Consider the following 16,320-nt stretch of genomic DNA (forward strand, 5'->3'; position numbering starts at 1 on the left):
CCGCGTGGACGGTATGCTAGCTGGCACACACAGACAGTTTTTTTTGTATTTGTTTACTGCTGGCTCCAGTTTTCTCTCAACTGTGAGTCTTCGTTATCCTCCATGCAATCAGATTAAATTAGATTAGATATACTTTATTGATCCCTCAGAGGGAAATTGTTATGTCACAGCAGCATGTACAGGGATACAAATAATAAATGTAATTTAAAAGATGCACATTCTATACATTAGATAAGAATTAGATAACAAAAACTAACCTAAACTTAAACAACAGAGCAATGAATTGGGACAAAAAAACAACAACATACAAACAGCAAACAATCAGATGGTTTGTCTCCTAAGTGTCTGTGGGGTCTCCTCTGCCAAGGTCCAGGGGCGGCCTGGGCCATGTGATTGGCCCAGGGAAGGTCGACCTACAGGAAGTAAGCCATCGCTACAGGAACCGAGAAAACCGTCTGGATAAATATATGCCCCCAGTTTTTCCGGCAGAGCTTATCTGCTCTACATTGAGTGGCGTTCCAGGCTTGGCATCAGCTGGCGCTCTGCTTTTCTGTGGTTTTGTAATCGGTTATCATGTTTACTGTGGGAGCAGTGGTATTTCAGGAAGCACTAATCCAGCGTTGAGAACGCCTCAATGTCGTGTGGATTGCGTTTGAGATTGAACGCAAGTCTGGGTCTCCAGATGGAGGGTGCCTACTGCAGTCTAGCTGAGATTGGGTGAGAGAGATTGTGTGTTGTGTCTGTCGAGACTCATAAAACAAAACACTGACCTTTAGAACTGGTGCCCTGGGCACTGGAAGAGAGGGAGAGAGAGGGAGGAGTGGAGGAGAAGTGAGGCGGGAGAAGAGATTGTAAGCAAAGACGGAAAGAAATACGTGAAATGAGAGAGGTGTGGGGATGAGAGAGAAAGAAGTGAGAGGAAAGTAAAGTCTGAGGGAGAGAGGGGAGAGAGAATGAGAGAGAGAGAGAGAGAGAGAGAGGGAGAGAGAATGAGAGAGAGAGGGAGAGATAGAGGGGAAAAGAGAAGAAGGGAGGGGGCCTTTCTGTGAGAGTGGGCTCTGATTGGTCCGTCTCCCTGTGTGTGTGTGTGTGTTCAGGCGGTGGGCGGAGGATTAAGTCGAGTCACGTGGTCGCCTTAGCTCCTTTCCACACACACACAAACACACACACCCACACACACAGCTGTTGAAATCTTTCTCTCTCCAGTCTGCAGTCGACCCGCCAGCACAACAGGGTGGATGTGAGCGTGTGTGAGCGAGTGACAGTGGAATCTGGGAGAGGACGAACCGCAATCCCCAGCTCTTACTTCTCAACAGAGACAGACCGAGAGAGAGAGAGAGAGAGAGAGAGAGAGAGAGAGAGACAGGAAGAAGAAAGAAAAAACAAGATAACTGACTGAATTCCCCTAAATTTTTCTTTTTTTCTTTCCTCGTTCCTTTCTCTCTGGCCCCTGTGCGGGTGCCTAAGGAGGAGGAGAAGGAGGAGGAGAGACATGTGTGTTGGCTCCAGTTTATGCGGGATAATCGGTCAGATACACTCAACTTAAGAGACGCAACGAAGGTGGGTTCTGGAAGCCCGCTTGGTCGTTTGGTGTCGTTTGGTTTTGTCTAAATCACTTTGGTGTTTTTTTAATACTTGACTGGGCAGCTCTGTGCACGTACCTCTTTCAGATACAGCTTAAAGAACTGCTTCCAGACTGCTAACGCGTCCTCCCATTGATTACTGTTGGGAGCATGTTGACAGCGTTTAGCTTAGCCTGGAGTCATTGGGGGCTATATATTAGCCTAGCTCATTACCTTGCCTGGTATGTAGTACAGTACGTAGGTGATGTATACATGCTAATCCTCACACAAATTATTATTATTATCCAAAACCTTTTTTCTTTACTTGAACGAGTTTTATGTAAATAAGTTCATTGACAGTTTGAATGACTGTGTACAGTATGTGGGTGTGTATTTGTGTACACAGTGAGCACACCCCTCTGTGTATGTGTGTGTGTGTGTGGGCGCACAGTGAAACAATCTATATTTAGGCGTCAGGATTCTTTCCTGGTGTTGTTGTTATCGGTTCAGAAACAGGATCTGGTCTCTGAATAGCAGTGGCAGCTACGAGAGAGGGAGACCGCGAACGATGCCCCACGACGACAGAGCTGTGTGGAGGGAGGAATGTGTGTGTGTGTGTGTGTGTGTGTGTGAGAGAGATTGAGAGAGATTGTTGTGGTTGAACTAACGTGTATTTTCAACCCTTTGTGTGCATTCGCTAGTGTGTGTGTGTGTGAGACAGGGCAAAAGCTATAAAGAAAAAGAGAGGGTTTGAATTGTTGTTTGTGTGCGGATGAGGGGAGGGGAGAGAGAGAGAGAGAGAGCTTGGGATGGCTGTGCCTCTCTTAAAGAGAGAGGGGAGAGATAGTGTGTGACTGTGAGCTGTGGTCTATAAACGGTGTATAGTGTGTGTGTGTGTGTGTGTAAAGAACATCCCCTTTGGCTACGCTCCAGTGGTAAATGTCAGTGGTGCACAGTGGCGGGGTAGTAGGTGAGGAAGGGGGGTGGGGAGAGGGGAGGCCACTAAGGCTACTACTGTCTGAACCACCGCACACACACACACACACACACACGCTAGAACACGTTCGACATCCACCAGTCACAGTGGATCAGCGGGGTTGGAAGGGGTCAGTAAAGGTCACGAGGGTAGAGGTTGCAGTCGCTTCGCTCCAGGCTTCTTAGTTTGACGATCGATCTCTCACTCACTCACACACACACACACATGCAGACTAGCAGCCTTTCAAACAGTCAGCCAGCCTATTTGCCTGTCTCCACTCCCATTCAAAATAGTTTAAACTTTATCGTCCATCAGATGATCATGCTGTGTATAGCCTTCTGTTGTTTGTCCCCTTTCATCTGGTGAACTTTGAACTCTACCACCTCAGATGCTTGACCCTGGGCAAAACCTAAATTGAGAGCGGTGTGTGTGTGTGCATACAACTGTTAACGCATGTGTTTGTGGGTGTGTGATGAGCGTGTATGTGTGTAAAGATTGCGGGAGCAGTATTGTGACAGAAGAGTTTGTGCGGGTGTGTGAGGGCCAAAGAGGGCGATGTGTGTGTTCTTGAGGGCCGAACATGGCGGTGTGTGTGTGCGTGCGTGTCTGTGTTCTTGAGGGCCAAACAGGGCCGTGTGCAGCAACGGTATCTGGAAGCTTCCGCAGCTGTCTGGTCGCACCGCGTAGGATTGTGCCCACGCAGCGACATCCCAGCCGACACCTCTCCCAGCCGACAGGTCCCTGGTGTTTTCTAAAGGAGCCTGTTTGCTCACCGCCACACACCTCCTGAGTGTCCACAAATCGCCCTCTCCCGGCTCAGCCCCCTTCGACGCCTCGGCTCACTGACCACGCTCAGTCTGCAGATGACGATCGGGATATCGGGTTGCGACACCGTGCGCTGGAGGGAAGGGGGTTGGGCTCTGGTCCTCATCCGTGGAAATCACTGCGTCAGTGTGAAAGTCAGGGTCATAGTGGGGTGATGGGGGGAGGGGGGGGTGCATAGAAAGAGAAAAGAGAGATAAGATGAAGAGAAGGAGAATGGATGTGTGAGTAAACAGAGAGGGGGGAGGAGAGGGGGGGAGGAGGAGAGGGGGGAGGAGGAGGGGGGGGAGGAGGGGGGGAGGAAAGAGTGAAGGCAAAGAGGGGGAGGGAAAGATGGAGATGGGTAAGAGAGGGAAGGCAACAGAGGGAGAAAGTAATGGAGGGAAGAGGAAGAAAGAGAGGGAATGTGATATCCTGATAGTTGAGGTGGTTTGGGAAGGTGGCCAAAGAGGAAATGTGTTCCTATTGGATGATTCGGATCAGGCAAGTTAGACAAACATATTTGGTGAATAGAGGACCGTGTCAGTCCTCTATCTAAACTGGGAAAACAGCCCAGGATTCACAGACACACGGACATGAGCAAATCAGGATTATCTATATGATAGATTAAATCATAATCATAACAGATCAGTCAAAGTACTGATAAACTGCTACTGAAAAAAAGTTTACGTCTAGAAAACCAACACTTAGCCCACATCCTGGTGGAAATATCACTGTGGTGGGTTGACTTGGTTTCCAGGGTAACTGTAGTCGTGGGAACTCCCGGGGTAAGCACTTAGTTTCGGGTCGGGTTGCGTTGGCTTGGGCGGTTGCCATGGCAGCATTAAACTCATTAAGTGAACATTCCCCGGGGCCCGGCTGCGGTCAGGGTCACAGGTGTCATCCCATTGGTCAGCTGGCCCCGGCGGAATGTGTCACACGCTCTGGTGTCCGGTGTCACCGTCCGTTTGGTCAGCCGGTCAGAGAACATGCCGGGCTTTCAAGTTTGAACTCTGGATGACGTGGCAACCGGTCGCGGGAATACGTTTTGGCCGTCTCCTGATCTGAGATCAGATACTATTTCTATCATCGGATTAAGTTGTTATTCCATCCTCCAAAATCTGATTTCAGATCAGAGGCTTGGAGCTCTGCAGTCGTCGTGTTTTGGCCCTGGTGGGATTTTAGAGTGGTCTAGTGGCGTACGCTTGGAGCTCTTATCGCTCTGGATAAGAGCGTCTGCTAAATGACTAAATGTACGCTTCTTTTCCCAGTCAGGAAGTGTGAAAGGTATTATAGCTTGCTGTCCTGCATGCCAGATTTAAAATGGAGTGCTCTCTTAAAGAGGCTGGCAGAGCTGGGCAGGAGGGGAGTCAGATATGCTCTGCACATGCCAAAGATACCATGCATACGCCAAAGGTACTGTTCAAGCCAAGCCCTCTCACTTTAGCCTCTACAGTGCCTGCCAAGTCCCGACCCCGGCCCCAGCCCCAGCCTCGACTCAAGCCTCGACCGTAGAGCCAGATATATGTGTGTGGGTCTGAAACATCTTTAAGTGGCATTTGACCTGAATGATCGGCTTAGCAACGCGCGGCAAAGGAAAGAACCTCTCCTTCTCCCTCTCTCACCCCTTCATCCCCCCTCTCTCTCCTCTTCTCTCCCTCCTCCCTCAGTCACCCTCTGGTCCTTATATCGAACCAGCAGCAGGGGAACAGTGTATAGAAGATCCTGTCTGACAGAGAGAGAGAGTGGAGGGTGGAGAGGAAGGGGGAGAGAGAAGGAGGGGGAAAGAAAGAGAGGGAGATATAGAGGGAGAAAAGGAGAAAGAGATAGCAGGTAAAATATTGAAGAGTTCCTGCTGTTACAGCAACCTGCTTTGGTGACCTGTAACCGCTTTGGGTCTCTCTCTCTCTCCAACCAATCACAAGCCTTGGCACCATCTGTTGAGTCCCTCCGTAGGCCACGCCCCTCTTTAATACACCAGAGCTTAACTCCCCAGCAGAGTTACTGTGCAGAGCCACGCCGCAAAGCCCTCTGGGAAATGAAGTTCTCCACACTCCGTCTCTGTCCTACACAGAGAAGATTTTTGTTTCTCTGGCAGCATTGACCTTTTCGATTGGCTTGACATCAGTTGGTTTCTTAGAAGGCACAGGTATAATGTAATTGTTCTCCTGAATTGTGTGTTGTCATGCCAACTGCGCTGGTGTGCATAGGGTCAGGGTAAACTGTCTGGCTGTCCTCGCCATGACCCCGACCATCAAACACAGCACCAGCCTCTTTCCAATTTTCTGTTTGTCTTTCCCCAAACGGAGCACACACACTGTGGATAACACGCTGTGTGTGTGTGTGTGTGTGTGTGTGTTTACAACGGCCCTATACGTCAGTGGAACAAAAACAGTCCTATCTGGACTCCCAGGGTCCTGTTATTTGCGTCCATGCGTTGGCCCCGGCCAATCAGAGAGCAGCTCCCAGAAGGCCATAGTGATAGGATGGGCATCCTCTTCCTGTCTGGCAGACACTGTTTCCTGTTTTAGTGTCCCTCTCAGGGATCTGTCACTGTCACCTGCCCTCCAAACAGCCCATGTTTTTCACCATCTTTCTTCACACAGGAAGCTAGATTACAGTTACAACTGGATTTCCCAGCGAACCAGTATACTTTAGAACAGAAAAATCAGCTGTCTATATATATATATATATTCCCGTTTTGTCGAAACGACGTTAATACTACCTTGCTCAACTTCTCACCTCTGTCCTCCTCCTCATCCCTCCCTCCCTCCGTCCAGGTGAAGAGCAGAGCGAAGGCAGAGAGCGGTAGCAGGCATGAGCGTGGACGGCCGTCAAGGGGTGGTGACCACCCCTCCCGCTCCCGGCGGGGGTCCTAAGGAGCGCTACTTCGACCGCATCGACCCCAACGACCCCGAGTACCTGCGCGACCGCAACATGTCACCTGACCTGCGGCAGGACTTCAACATGATGGAGCAGAAGAAGAGAGTCACCCAGATCCTGCAGAGTCCTGTGAGTCTCTACGTCACCTATATCTATACTTTCGTCCTTTGAGTCTATGTGGCCTATATCTATGTGGAGATACTGTCGTTCTGTGAGTCTACGTGGCCTATATTTATGTGGAGATACTGCTGTATCCTGACTCGAGAGAGACAGTTGTGGAGAGAGAGAGGGAGAGAGAGAGAGAGAGAGAGAGAGAGAGAGAGAGAGAGAGAGAGAGAGAGAGAGAGAGAGAGAGAGAGAGAGTGACAGAGTGGTGACTGGCTCTCATCTGTGGACACACAGGATTGGTCTCCATTCTCAGTGGCGGTTGGCGTTTCACAACCCTCAAACCTTGAAGGGGTTAACCAACACTAACCACCACCCCCACAACCCTAATATAACCACACATACACACACCCACACACACGCCACACCCAGTTTGTTTTTTCGACCGTCTGTTCCCTCTGGAGTCGAACCTATCTGACTACACTTTACGGGTGAAAACTCTGAGCTGTGACCCAGCTTGGTTAGCTGTGTGTGCCTAGCGTATCCTCATGTTGACTCAGGGAAGGTCTGCATGTCTGCCTGCAGAACACTGCTGATTTACAGTGTGAGATCAGCAGATATGCACGCCTCGGGGCTAGTGTGTATGTGCGTGTGGTATGTGTGTGAGCATGTGTGTGTGTGTGTGGTGGGTGCAGCTCGTTCTTATAGAAAGCTGTTAAAAGTGTTCCTCATGCTTCACACACACACCATGGTAGTGTTGACGGGCTCTCCTACAAGCTGCCTGGCCAAGTGTGTGTGTGTTTGAGTCTGTGTGTATGTGAGCCAGCCGAGTGTATAATCCCAGACACTAGTAACAGGTGTGTCCCAAAGGGCTCTGCATTCATACCACCCACATTAGGTCAATTTCACTACAGCTCTACCCCTCACACACCAGCAACAACAACAAGCTAACAAGAACTAGCTAACAACAAGCTAACAAGAACTAGCTAACAACAAGCTAACAAGAACTAGCTAACAACAAGCTAACAATAACTAGCTAACAATAAGCTAACAAGAACTAGCTAACAAGAACTAGCTAACAACAAGCTAACAAGAACTATCTAACAACAAGCTAACAAGAACTAGTTAACAACAAGCTAACAACAAGATAACAAGAACTAGCTAACAATAAGCTAACAACCAGCAGCAACTGAATGGCTTCAGTTGACTCTGTTGGCTGTGTTGTGGAAGGGTTTACGACAGATGAGTAAATGACATGTTTGGAGGCCGTCTGTCCCCGGTCTGTGTTTAAATACAGACACATATAGACCTAGACCAGACCACATATAGACCAGGGGCCTGTTCCATGAAGCAGGTTTATAGAATAAGCCAGGCTTATGTCAGCTACTTTCCCTGACGTAAACTAGACTGTGTGAAACGCAGTTATTGTGCTGACTAACCTGGCCAGTTTGTGTGTCTGGACATAATTATATGATTTACCTTTACAGCATGTGTGAGTTCTATTTCCTGATGTTGTCCTGTGTGTGTGTGTGTGTGTGTGTGCATCCCGATGAGGTACGGGTATTAAAGCTGTCATCGATGACACGCACTCCTTTGATCCCTCCGCAAGTGTAGACACGCCACCAGACTCCTGTTACAGTGCCGTCGCAAACCTTTGTTCCTTTTTCCCACGCTTCACCGTACCGAAATAACACACACACATACCCCTCCCCACCTACACATACACACACACAAACACCCCCCACCAGCCTTTACCCCCCCCCCCCCCACACACACACACACACACACACATTTACACACACATAACACACTGTTACTGTGTGCTGAACGCAGAGGAGAGTCGGGTGGAGGAGGGGTTGAGAATTCCTACAGTTCCACCTCGTATGGATTTGCAGTTCCCCTTACAGTAGGACGTGCTGTTGACCGTCCCATAAGCCTTTGGAGATGATTACATTGGAGATGGAGGGAGGGAGGGAGGGAGGGAGGGAGGGAGGGAGGGAGGGAGGGAGGGAGGGAGGGAGGGAGGGAGGGAGGGAGGGAGGGAGGGAGGGAGGAGGGGAGAGCTGACCTGGCTGCGCTTCAGGTCATCTCTCGAACATCCTTCTCTAGAAGCCCCCTGGTCTTCTGTACATTACATTACATTTAGTCATTTAGCAGACGCTCTTATCCAGAGCGACTTACAGTAAGTACAGGGACATTCCCCCGAAGCAAGTAGGGTGAAGTGCCTTGCCCAAGGACACAACATCAATCGACACGGCCGGGAATCGAACTGGCAACCTTCAGATTACTAGCCCGACTCCCTCACCGCTCAGCCATCTGACTCCCCCTCACCTTCTCTGGTGACAGCTTGGACACGTTCCACTCTGTACGTATTTTTTTCCCCCTCTTAAGCCCTCAAACTCCCCAGCTCAAGAATCCCAGCCCTTCCATTTCAAGAAGATTAACTCTCGTTGTTGGTTTGAATGTTCGTGGCAGCATTGTTTTTCTGAGACCAAGACTCTCTCTGGATTGGACGGGACAGTTTAACCTTTCTTGTCAGGCAGAGTTGAGGACGACTATTCGTGCCAGTTAAAGACCCCCAGGGCCAACACACTGTGGTTGGAGCTCTTTGCTGTGTTCAGTTGTGAGATTATAGCATTACTTTTGTTTAGCAAGGACGCCTCATAAGGTTTAACCGCACGCATACACACACACACACATTGGCATGTCACTGTAGCTAAAATGTGAAATGTGCTTTTCGTGAGTGCCGGTTTATTTCTGTCACTGTACAACAGATGAGGATTGAAATATTAATGGTGCCGATCCACTTTAGAATCCCAGGATTAATCTGTTTAGATGATGGGAATCAAATCTCTGGCGTTATAATCTGCTCTGAACACACACACGCATCCACGCTGATGTGCGTTTTTGTGTGTGCATGTGTGTGTGCTTTTGTACATGTGTCTTTTCCAATGCGGCTTCCAGCAACAGGCCATTATTCAGGCAAGTATTCTGTTGCAGGATCAAAACAAAGGCATTTCTAATGGAGCTCCGCACACAGGATCCCCCGCCAGGCCACGTGAATAGATAGCAGAGTGAATAGATAGCAGAGTGAATAGATAGGAGAGTGAATAGATAGCAGAGTTAGCTGCAGAGGGAAGAGAAGGATGTAGAAGTTACCGCTGCCAACAGGACTGCACCTGCTACAGCAGAGCCCAGAGCTAACCCTCACACACCGTCTTTCTCTGTGGTGCGCACACACTCCCACACACACACTCTCTCTCGCACACACACACTCTCACACACACACACACACTCTCTCTCGCACACACTCCCACACACTCTCTCTCGCGCACGCACTCTCCCCCCCCCCACACACACACACTCTCTCTCGCACACACTTACACACACACACACAGTCTCTCTCGCACACACTCCCACACACACACTCACACACACACTCCCACACACACACACACTCTATCGCTATTGCAAAAAAGACACAGCTACACCACCGCAAAGCTACAGTACAGGCTCTGTCCCAGAACTCTGGGCCAACCAGGGCCGCGCCCCCGTCGCTATGGCGACATCGCCCTGAGCAACAGCAGAATGTGTTTGGCGCTGGCTGAGTATCGGGGGGACCCTGCGACGCTTCCGAAGTCCCAGGGATGCTGCAGCTCTAGGAACACCCCCGCGCGGGCACAGAATGGATGGCCCCGCTCCATCCGCCTTTACTGTAATGGACCGTCCCATGGGGCGATCAGAGGGGAGTGGAGGGTGTTCGCCGTCACAGTTGTTTTGTGTACGGAATCAGCAAGCTCTGTTTGGGCCTCTTGCAGAAGCCGAGCGACCCCTAGGCGGGAGAGCGAGAGGAAGTGAGAGAGACGGAGAGAAGAGAGGAAGAGATGAAAAGCATGAATATTGGATGTGGCCGTGTTGTGGAAAGTCATTGTCACGGAAATGTCCTATTTTTCTCTTTTCATCTCCCCCTCTCCTCTCCTTCGTGCTCTGTTCCCCAGCTCGCGTTTGAAAAGCTCCTCTCACTTGTTCTGAGTTCAGTCTGAGGAGCTCTATCTTCAGTTGGGTCTTGCGTAAGACGCTTATGACAGAAACGTTTCACCATCTACAGTGTTACAACGCTACCGACCACTCACCCTTCTCAATACGCTAGTCTGTCCCCTCAGGATTCAGTAAAGGCCTAACCATCAAATGAGTGGGTCGTTATTATAATGATTGGTCTCGGTGTTGAGTCACTGTTCAGTTGTCATGTTAGAACCTTATTTACTGCCTAGCAACTGTTGTAATGGATGTCCATTGTTGTCAATCATTTTAAATGTAGTCATTAAGCTGGTGCTGTTAATGTATAGCCTGCTGTGTGTGAGTGTGTGTGTGTGTGTGTACCTGTCCCAGTTCCAGAAGTGTCAGGGGATCATAGAGAGATGAATGGAGAGAAGGAACGAGAGAGATTAAAGATGAATGGAGGAAGGAAGAGAGAGGGAGGTAAAGAGAGAGAGCGTTTAAAGATGCATGGAGGGATGGAGAGAGAGAGAGATTAAAGATGAATGGAGGGAGGAAGAGAGAGGGATAGAGGTAGAAGGGAGCATTGGAGGAAGAGATTTCCATAATGAGGTTAAAGGTCTTACAGGGTCAGTATTACCATGATAGGTCAGGACAGGTTAACAATTACTTAGCACATTTCCAGTGTGAATCTGTGTCCTACTAGTTGACCTGATGCCCTTGAACCTATATATAACATGGTTGTTTGCAGGTTTAAGGTTTGTGTGTGTGTGTGTGTGTGTGTAAGTACTTGCTGGAACACCCATTAGGATAGTTGAGGAAGTAGGGATTAGTGTAGACTCTCTCTCTGTACAGAATCTCCAACAAGTCAGCCATTTAAACACCCAAAGATGACTTGTCTTTATTGATTACTGACATCTCTCTTCCTTTCAATCCCCTCGCGCCCTATCCTCCCTCCCTCCCTCCCCTCCCTCCCTCCCTCCCTCTCTCCCTCCAGGCCCTTCAAGGATGAGTTAGAGGGGATGATCCAGGAGCAGGTGAAGAAAGGGCAACAACCCCCACAGGCCTTGCTGGCCCTCAGGCAGATCGCTGACTTCTTCATGTCCAGCTCCGTGGCCGGCTTCAAGCACCTCCCCCCCTCAGTGAGTAGTGGTCCGGCCCGTCGCTAAGGGTAACATGCTCCCGGGGGTGTAACGGAGTGTACCAAGTCGGTACCGCGGCGTGTTGGCGAGCGGAAATGTGTAAATGTCTGTGTTCTACTGTTTCTCTCTCTCTCTCACACACACCCTCGCTCTCTCTCTCTCACACACACACGTAGGCGAACGCAGATGAACGAATGTGCAGACACCCTCACTCTTCTCAAGACAGATACACACACACACTCTCTGTCTCTCTCACACACACACAGTCTCTCTGTCTCACACACACACTCTCACTCTCTTTCTCACACACACAAACACATTCTCACTTTCTCTGTCTCACACACACCACACACACACACACTCTGTCTTACACACACACACACACATAGCTGATCCTGTTCCCAGACGAGTCAGGAAGAGCTGTGCATATTTCCCCCTCTACCCCCACCCCTCTGTCCTGTCCAGGTTTACACACCCAGTCCTACTCCCAAGCCCCGCCCCCGGAATGCAGAACTAATGTCCAATTACCATGACGACCGAAATCAGTTTAGGTCTGACGCTATAACCGAGCCCAAATTCACTTAGTATTCATGTCAGTGTCCCCCCCCATTTGACTAATGTCTCCAATTTGTGGTGACATTTTACAGGCTGTATGCAGACAAGTGTGTACATTCTCCAAATACAGCCTTTTAAAAGCCAAACCGATTCTGAACAGTACAGCAGCATATTGACGTCTGTGTTTGTCTCCCCCCCCTCACCCCCCGTTTCCAGGTCTTGGAATGGTCACTCCCATCAATGACATGTATGGTCTGGACCCTACACTATGGTGAAGGGGGAGAAGCAGACACGCTGCAAGCTGGCCAGCCTCTACAGACTGGTGGATCTGTTCAGCTGGGCCCACTTCGCCAACTCCTACATCACAGTATGGCGTTCTTTACGGGTCCTTTTCGCCTGTCTCAGCCGACTTTTGTTGACAAATATGTTGATGTTGACGTTGTTTGTTATTGTTTAGGTCCGAGTCAGCAAGGAGCAGGATCACATCCTCATCCTCCCCAGAGGCTTGTCCTTCTCCGAGGCCTCCGCCTCCAACATGGTGGGTCCAGATACTATGCGTTGTGTGTGTGTGCTGACTCCGTGCCCCGTCGTAAAGGCAGTCTCTGGCAGACCTCTTCCTCGCCAGGTTAAACATATCCAAGATCCAGATCTGCTGAGTCAAGCTGTAGGGAGAGAGGGAGGGAGGGGAGGGAGGGAGGGAGGGAGGGAGGGAGGGAGGGAGGGAGGGAGGGAGGGAGGAGGGAGGGAGGAAGGAAGGAGGGAGGAGGGAGGGAGGGAGGGAGGGAGGGAGGGAGGGAGGGAGGGGGGGAGGGAGGGAGGGAGGGAGGGAGGGATAGGGGAGAAGGGACAGAGAGAGTTAGGGGAAGGAGAAAGAGGGGGGAGAGAGAGAAAGAGAGAGAGAGAGAGAGAGAGAGAGAGAGAGAGAGAGAGAGAGAGAGAGAGAGAGAGAAGAAGGGAAGAGGGGAGTAAGAGAGAGGGTGAGGAGGGTTGGGAGAGGGGACAGAGAGAGTTAGGGGAAAGAGAAAGAGAGAGAGCAAGAGGAGGAGAGGGGAAAAGACAGGAAGGCGAAGAGGGGAAGTTTGAGAGGGAGAAGGCAGAGAGAGGCAGCTGATTAACCACTACCCAGTCCTGTTGGCTCTCTGTGCGGCACTCTGCTGCCAAGAGACTGAGGTTACCAGGGTGTGTTTGTGTCTGTAATAAATGTGTATATATATGTGTGTGTGTGTATGTGGAATAGTATACAAGAATATCATGCTTGACAAGGAACACAATGTTATCCTAAAGAGCACAATGTTATCCACCAGTTGACCCTGAACCATTCTGATTGGTCATTGTACTTATGTTTTGTCTGTGGAAATGAATTATTTGATGTTAGCTTTTGCCATAACGAGTGGTTGTGTGCGCGCGCGCGTTGTGTGTGTAGTTGTGTGTGAGAGAAACGACAGTTGTCCCAGCTCATCCCAAACAAAGAGAGCCTAAACTATTGTTGACATACAGGACTTATATAGGCCACACGTCATTTCTTACCCCCCCTCCCCCCACAAACACACACACACACACCTGTTTTCTATGGCTGCAGGCTGCAGGTGTGTCTAGGCAGGTGAAATACCTGTCAGGTTTAGTTAGTTGCTAGCTAGAACTAACCCACGTGTATGATGTGTTGGTCTACAGTAATGTACTTCACCCTACTAATAATTAGGCTGAAGGTCATTTCGGAGCAACATCTTTTCTTTCGTTCATATTTCAGACTGGTTGAGGGTGGAAAATGATATTTGCCTTAAAGGGAAAGTTACCTTAAAGTTATCCCACAATCAATATGTCGTACAATGGACAGAGTTTGGCACTGGTCAAAAACAATTACAGTGAAGACGCTAACTTTAAATTCAAACTTTATTTTTAGTTTTGGTATTTGACCCTGGCACCAGAGTGCCATGTCATCTTGCTGAATGCGGAGAGTTCGACGGTCTGTGTTTTTGACTGGCTTCCAGAAGGCTCTGTTAGATGTGGGGTTGTGGTCAGACTGCAGAGTGTGACAGCCAAGACCACGACAACGCAGCTGCACAGTCGAGGATATAAGCTCTCTCTTCTCCTCTTTCCTCCCTCGCTTTCTCTCCGTTTCTCCTTTTTTTCCCGTATTTTCTCTCTCTCTCCATCTCCCTCTCTTTCTCTCTCTCTCTCTCCATCTCCCTCTCATTCTCTCTCTTTCTCTCTCTCTCTCTCTCTCTCTCTCTCTCTCTCTCTCTCTCCCATTCTCTCACTTTAATGCGATTTATTAACTATTCATCCCTGAAGAGCAGCTTTATTTAGCCTCAGAGCTTCTTACTGTCATCAACAAACAGTAGAGTAAACAGCGGTCAACAGCAATATCAACAACAACAATGTCAACAACAACAATATCAACAACAACAATGTCAACAACAACAATATCAACAACAACAACAGCTACAGACAGGTAGACAGTCTGACGGGGCCTCAGTGTGAGACAGGCAGGTCTGACCAGTATTATAGTTCTCATGCTAAGAGAGCTCATCTCCTAGTTTGGGGATTTAGCTTTTATTAGTTGTAGTTATGGAGGGATTACATGACTGGAGCCTCCAAACACTGCTGTATGAGGAGAGCAGAGGAGAGGAGAGTAAAGGTCAGGGCAGGTCAGGAAAATCAAATCAATGTCAACTCCACCTGTACCAACCCTGGATCGTTCCGGATGTTAGCTTCTTGAACCCTGTCTCTCGTGTTGCTGTGGCATAATCCTGGTTCCTATGGCATCACATTCAGACTTCCGTTTGAGGAATTGTAATCAATTTAATCAATTTCCTCCTCTAATAAAGAGACATTAGAGAAGGGTTAGGCTCTCCTGAGATCAGAGATGAGGCTCTGTCCTACCTCCAGCCAATCTCCGGCCGCAGGACACGCACACACACACTCACACACACACACACACAAATTAGATTTGAGACAACAATACTGTACGTAAACAAAGTATCTCTTTTAAATGAGGTTTCGGAGAATGGAGTCTCTTGGAGCTCTGCTATTGCTTGAGGATGATGATGTGGTTTAGCCAGTCCTGTGCTGTGTTTCATAAGAAATGGAGTAACTGGGACTGAAGGCTGACACACACACCTCCCTCACACACACACACTCTCTCTCTATTCTCTCTCGAACACACACACACACTGAAGGGCGATTCAGATGGTCTCTTTCAGGGCCAACGTGGACTTAATCTAGACCGTGTTCGATCGGCTGGCTGTGTGACAGCTGGTGCTAGGTTAGAGTGTGTGTGTTTGCGTGCTGGTGCCATTCACTTTTGTCTGTCAATCGATCAGTATTGTCAATGTCTCTCTCTCACTCACTCTCTTCCTCTCTCTCTCTCTCTCTCTCTCTCTCTCTCTCTCTCTCTCTCTCTCTCTCTCTCACATACATTTTAAAAATACTCTCGCTCTCTGTCTCTCTCTCTCTTTCCCTCTCTCTGTCTAGCAAGGCCCCCCCCCACACACACACACACATATAACTAAATTGTTAACCCTTTGAGGGACCAGACAACATGTTCCAGACCAGTCAATGAGTTCCTTGACCACTGATTGGATATTTATGTCATCACAGAGTTAATACAGTCGTCTGGTTGGACATGAGTAGGCATTGATTAGATCTCCATATATAGATTGGTTTGTGTGTGATGGATGGATGAATGGATTGGTGGATGGATGGATTGGTGCGGAGGGAGATCAGATGGGCAGTCTGCCCTGCCTGTGTGTCTCCATCATAATGAGGTTAGCTTCAGGGACAGGCTGTCCTCTGGATGGCTGGCTAACAGACTCTTCCTCGCCCACAAACCCAGACCATGTCAGATATACGCTCTCTCTCTCTGTCTCTATCTCCCTCCCTCGCCCAGCCTCCTTCTTCATATCCGTGTACAGAGTCAGACAGCCAGCAGTGTAATCTAATGTACGAGCGGTAACAAGCTACTCATCCAGGACATGTCAGTCGACATGTCAGTCCCAATCACACCAACACACTGACCAGCCCAATCACACCAACACACTGACCAGCCCAATCACACCAACACACTGACCAGGCCCGGCAGAGCTGCTCAGCACCCCGGATGAGGAGGAGGAGGGTGATGATGATGATGATGATGATGATGATGATGATGAGTCATTGATTAGGTTGCCTCCTCCTTCCTCACCAATAGGACTTTCATTCAGTTACAGGACGTGTGTGTGTGTGTGTGTGTGTGTGTCTGTGTGTGTGTGTGTGTGTCTGTGTATGTGTGTGTGTGTGTCTGTGTGTGTGTGTGTGTCTG

General features: G+C 49.3%; 1 protein-coding gene across 1 annotated transcript in view; it reads left to right on the forward strand.

Annotated features, from left to right (window-relative positions):
* The first annotated feature begins 14,601 nt into the window (after positions 1–14,601).
* Positions 14,602–16,320, forward strand: part of cusr (Copper-only SOD repeat protein) — a 5,225-nt gene continuing 3,506 nt past the window's right edge. Inside the window, exon 1 of the mRNA XM_067259868.1 lies at positions 14,602–14,658. Coding sequence (XP_067115969.1) covers positions 14,602–14,658 — 57 coding nt within the window. The remainder of the gene's footprint in view (positions 14,659–16,320) is intronic.

The sequence above is a fragment of the Osmerus mordax genome, chromosome 21 (assembly GCF_038355195.1).
Source record: "Osmerus mordax isolate fOsmMor3 chromosome 21, fOsmMor3.pri, whole genome shotgun sequence".
Lineage (NCBI taxonomy): Eukaryota > Metazoa > Chordata > Actinopteri > Osmeriformes > Osmeridae > Osmerus > Osmerus mordax.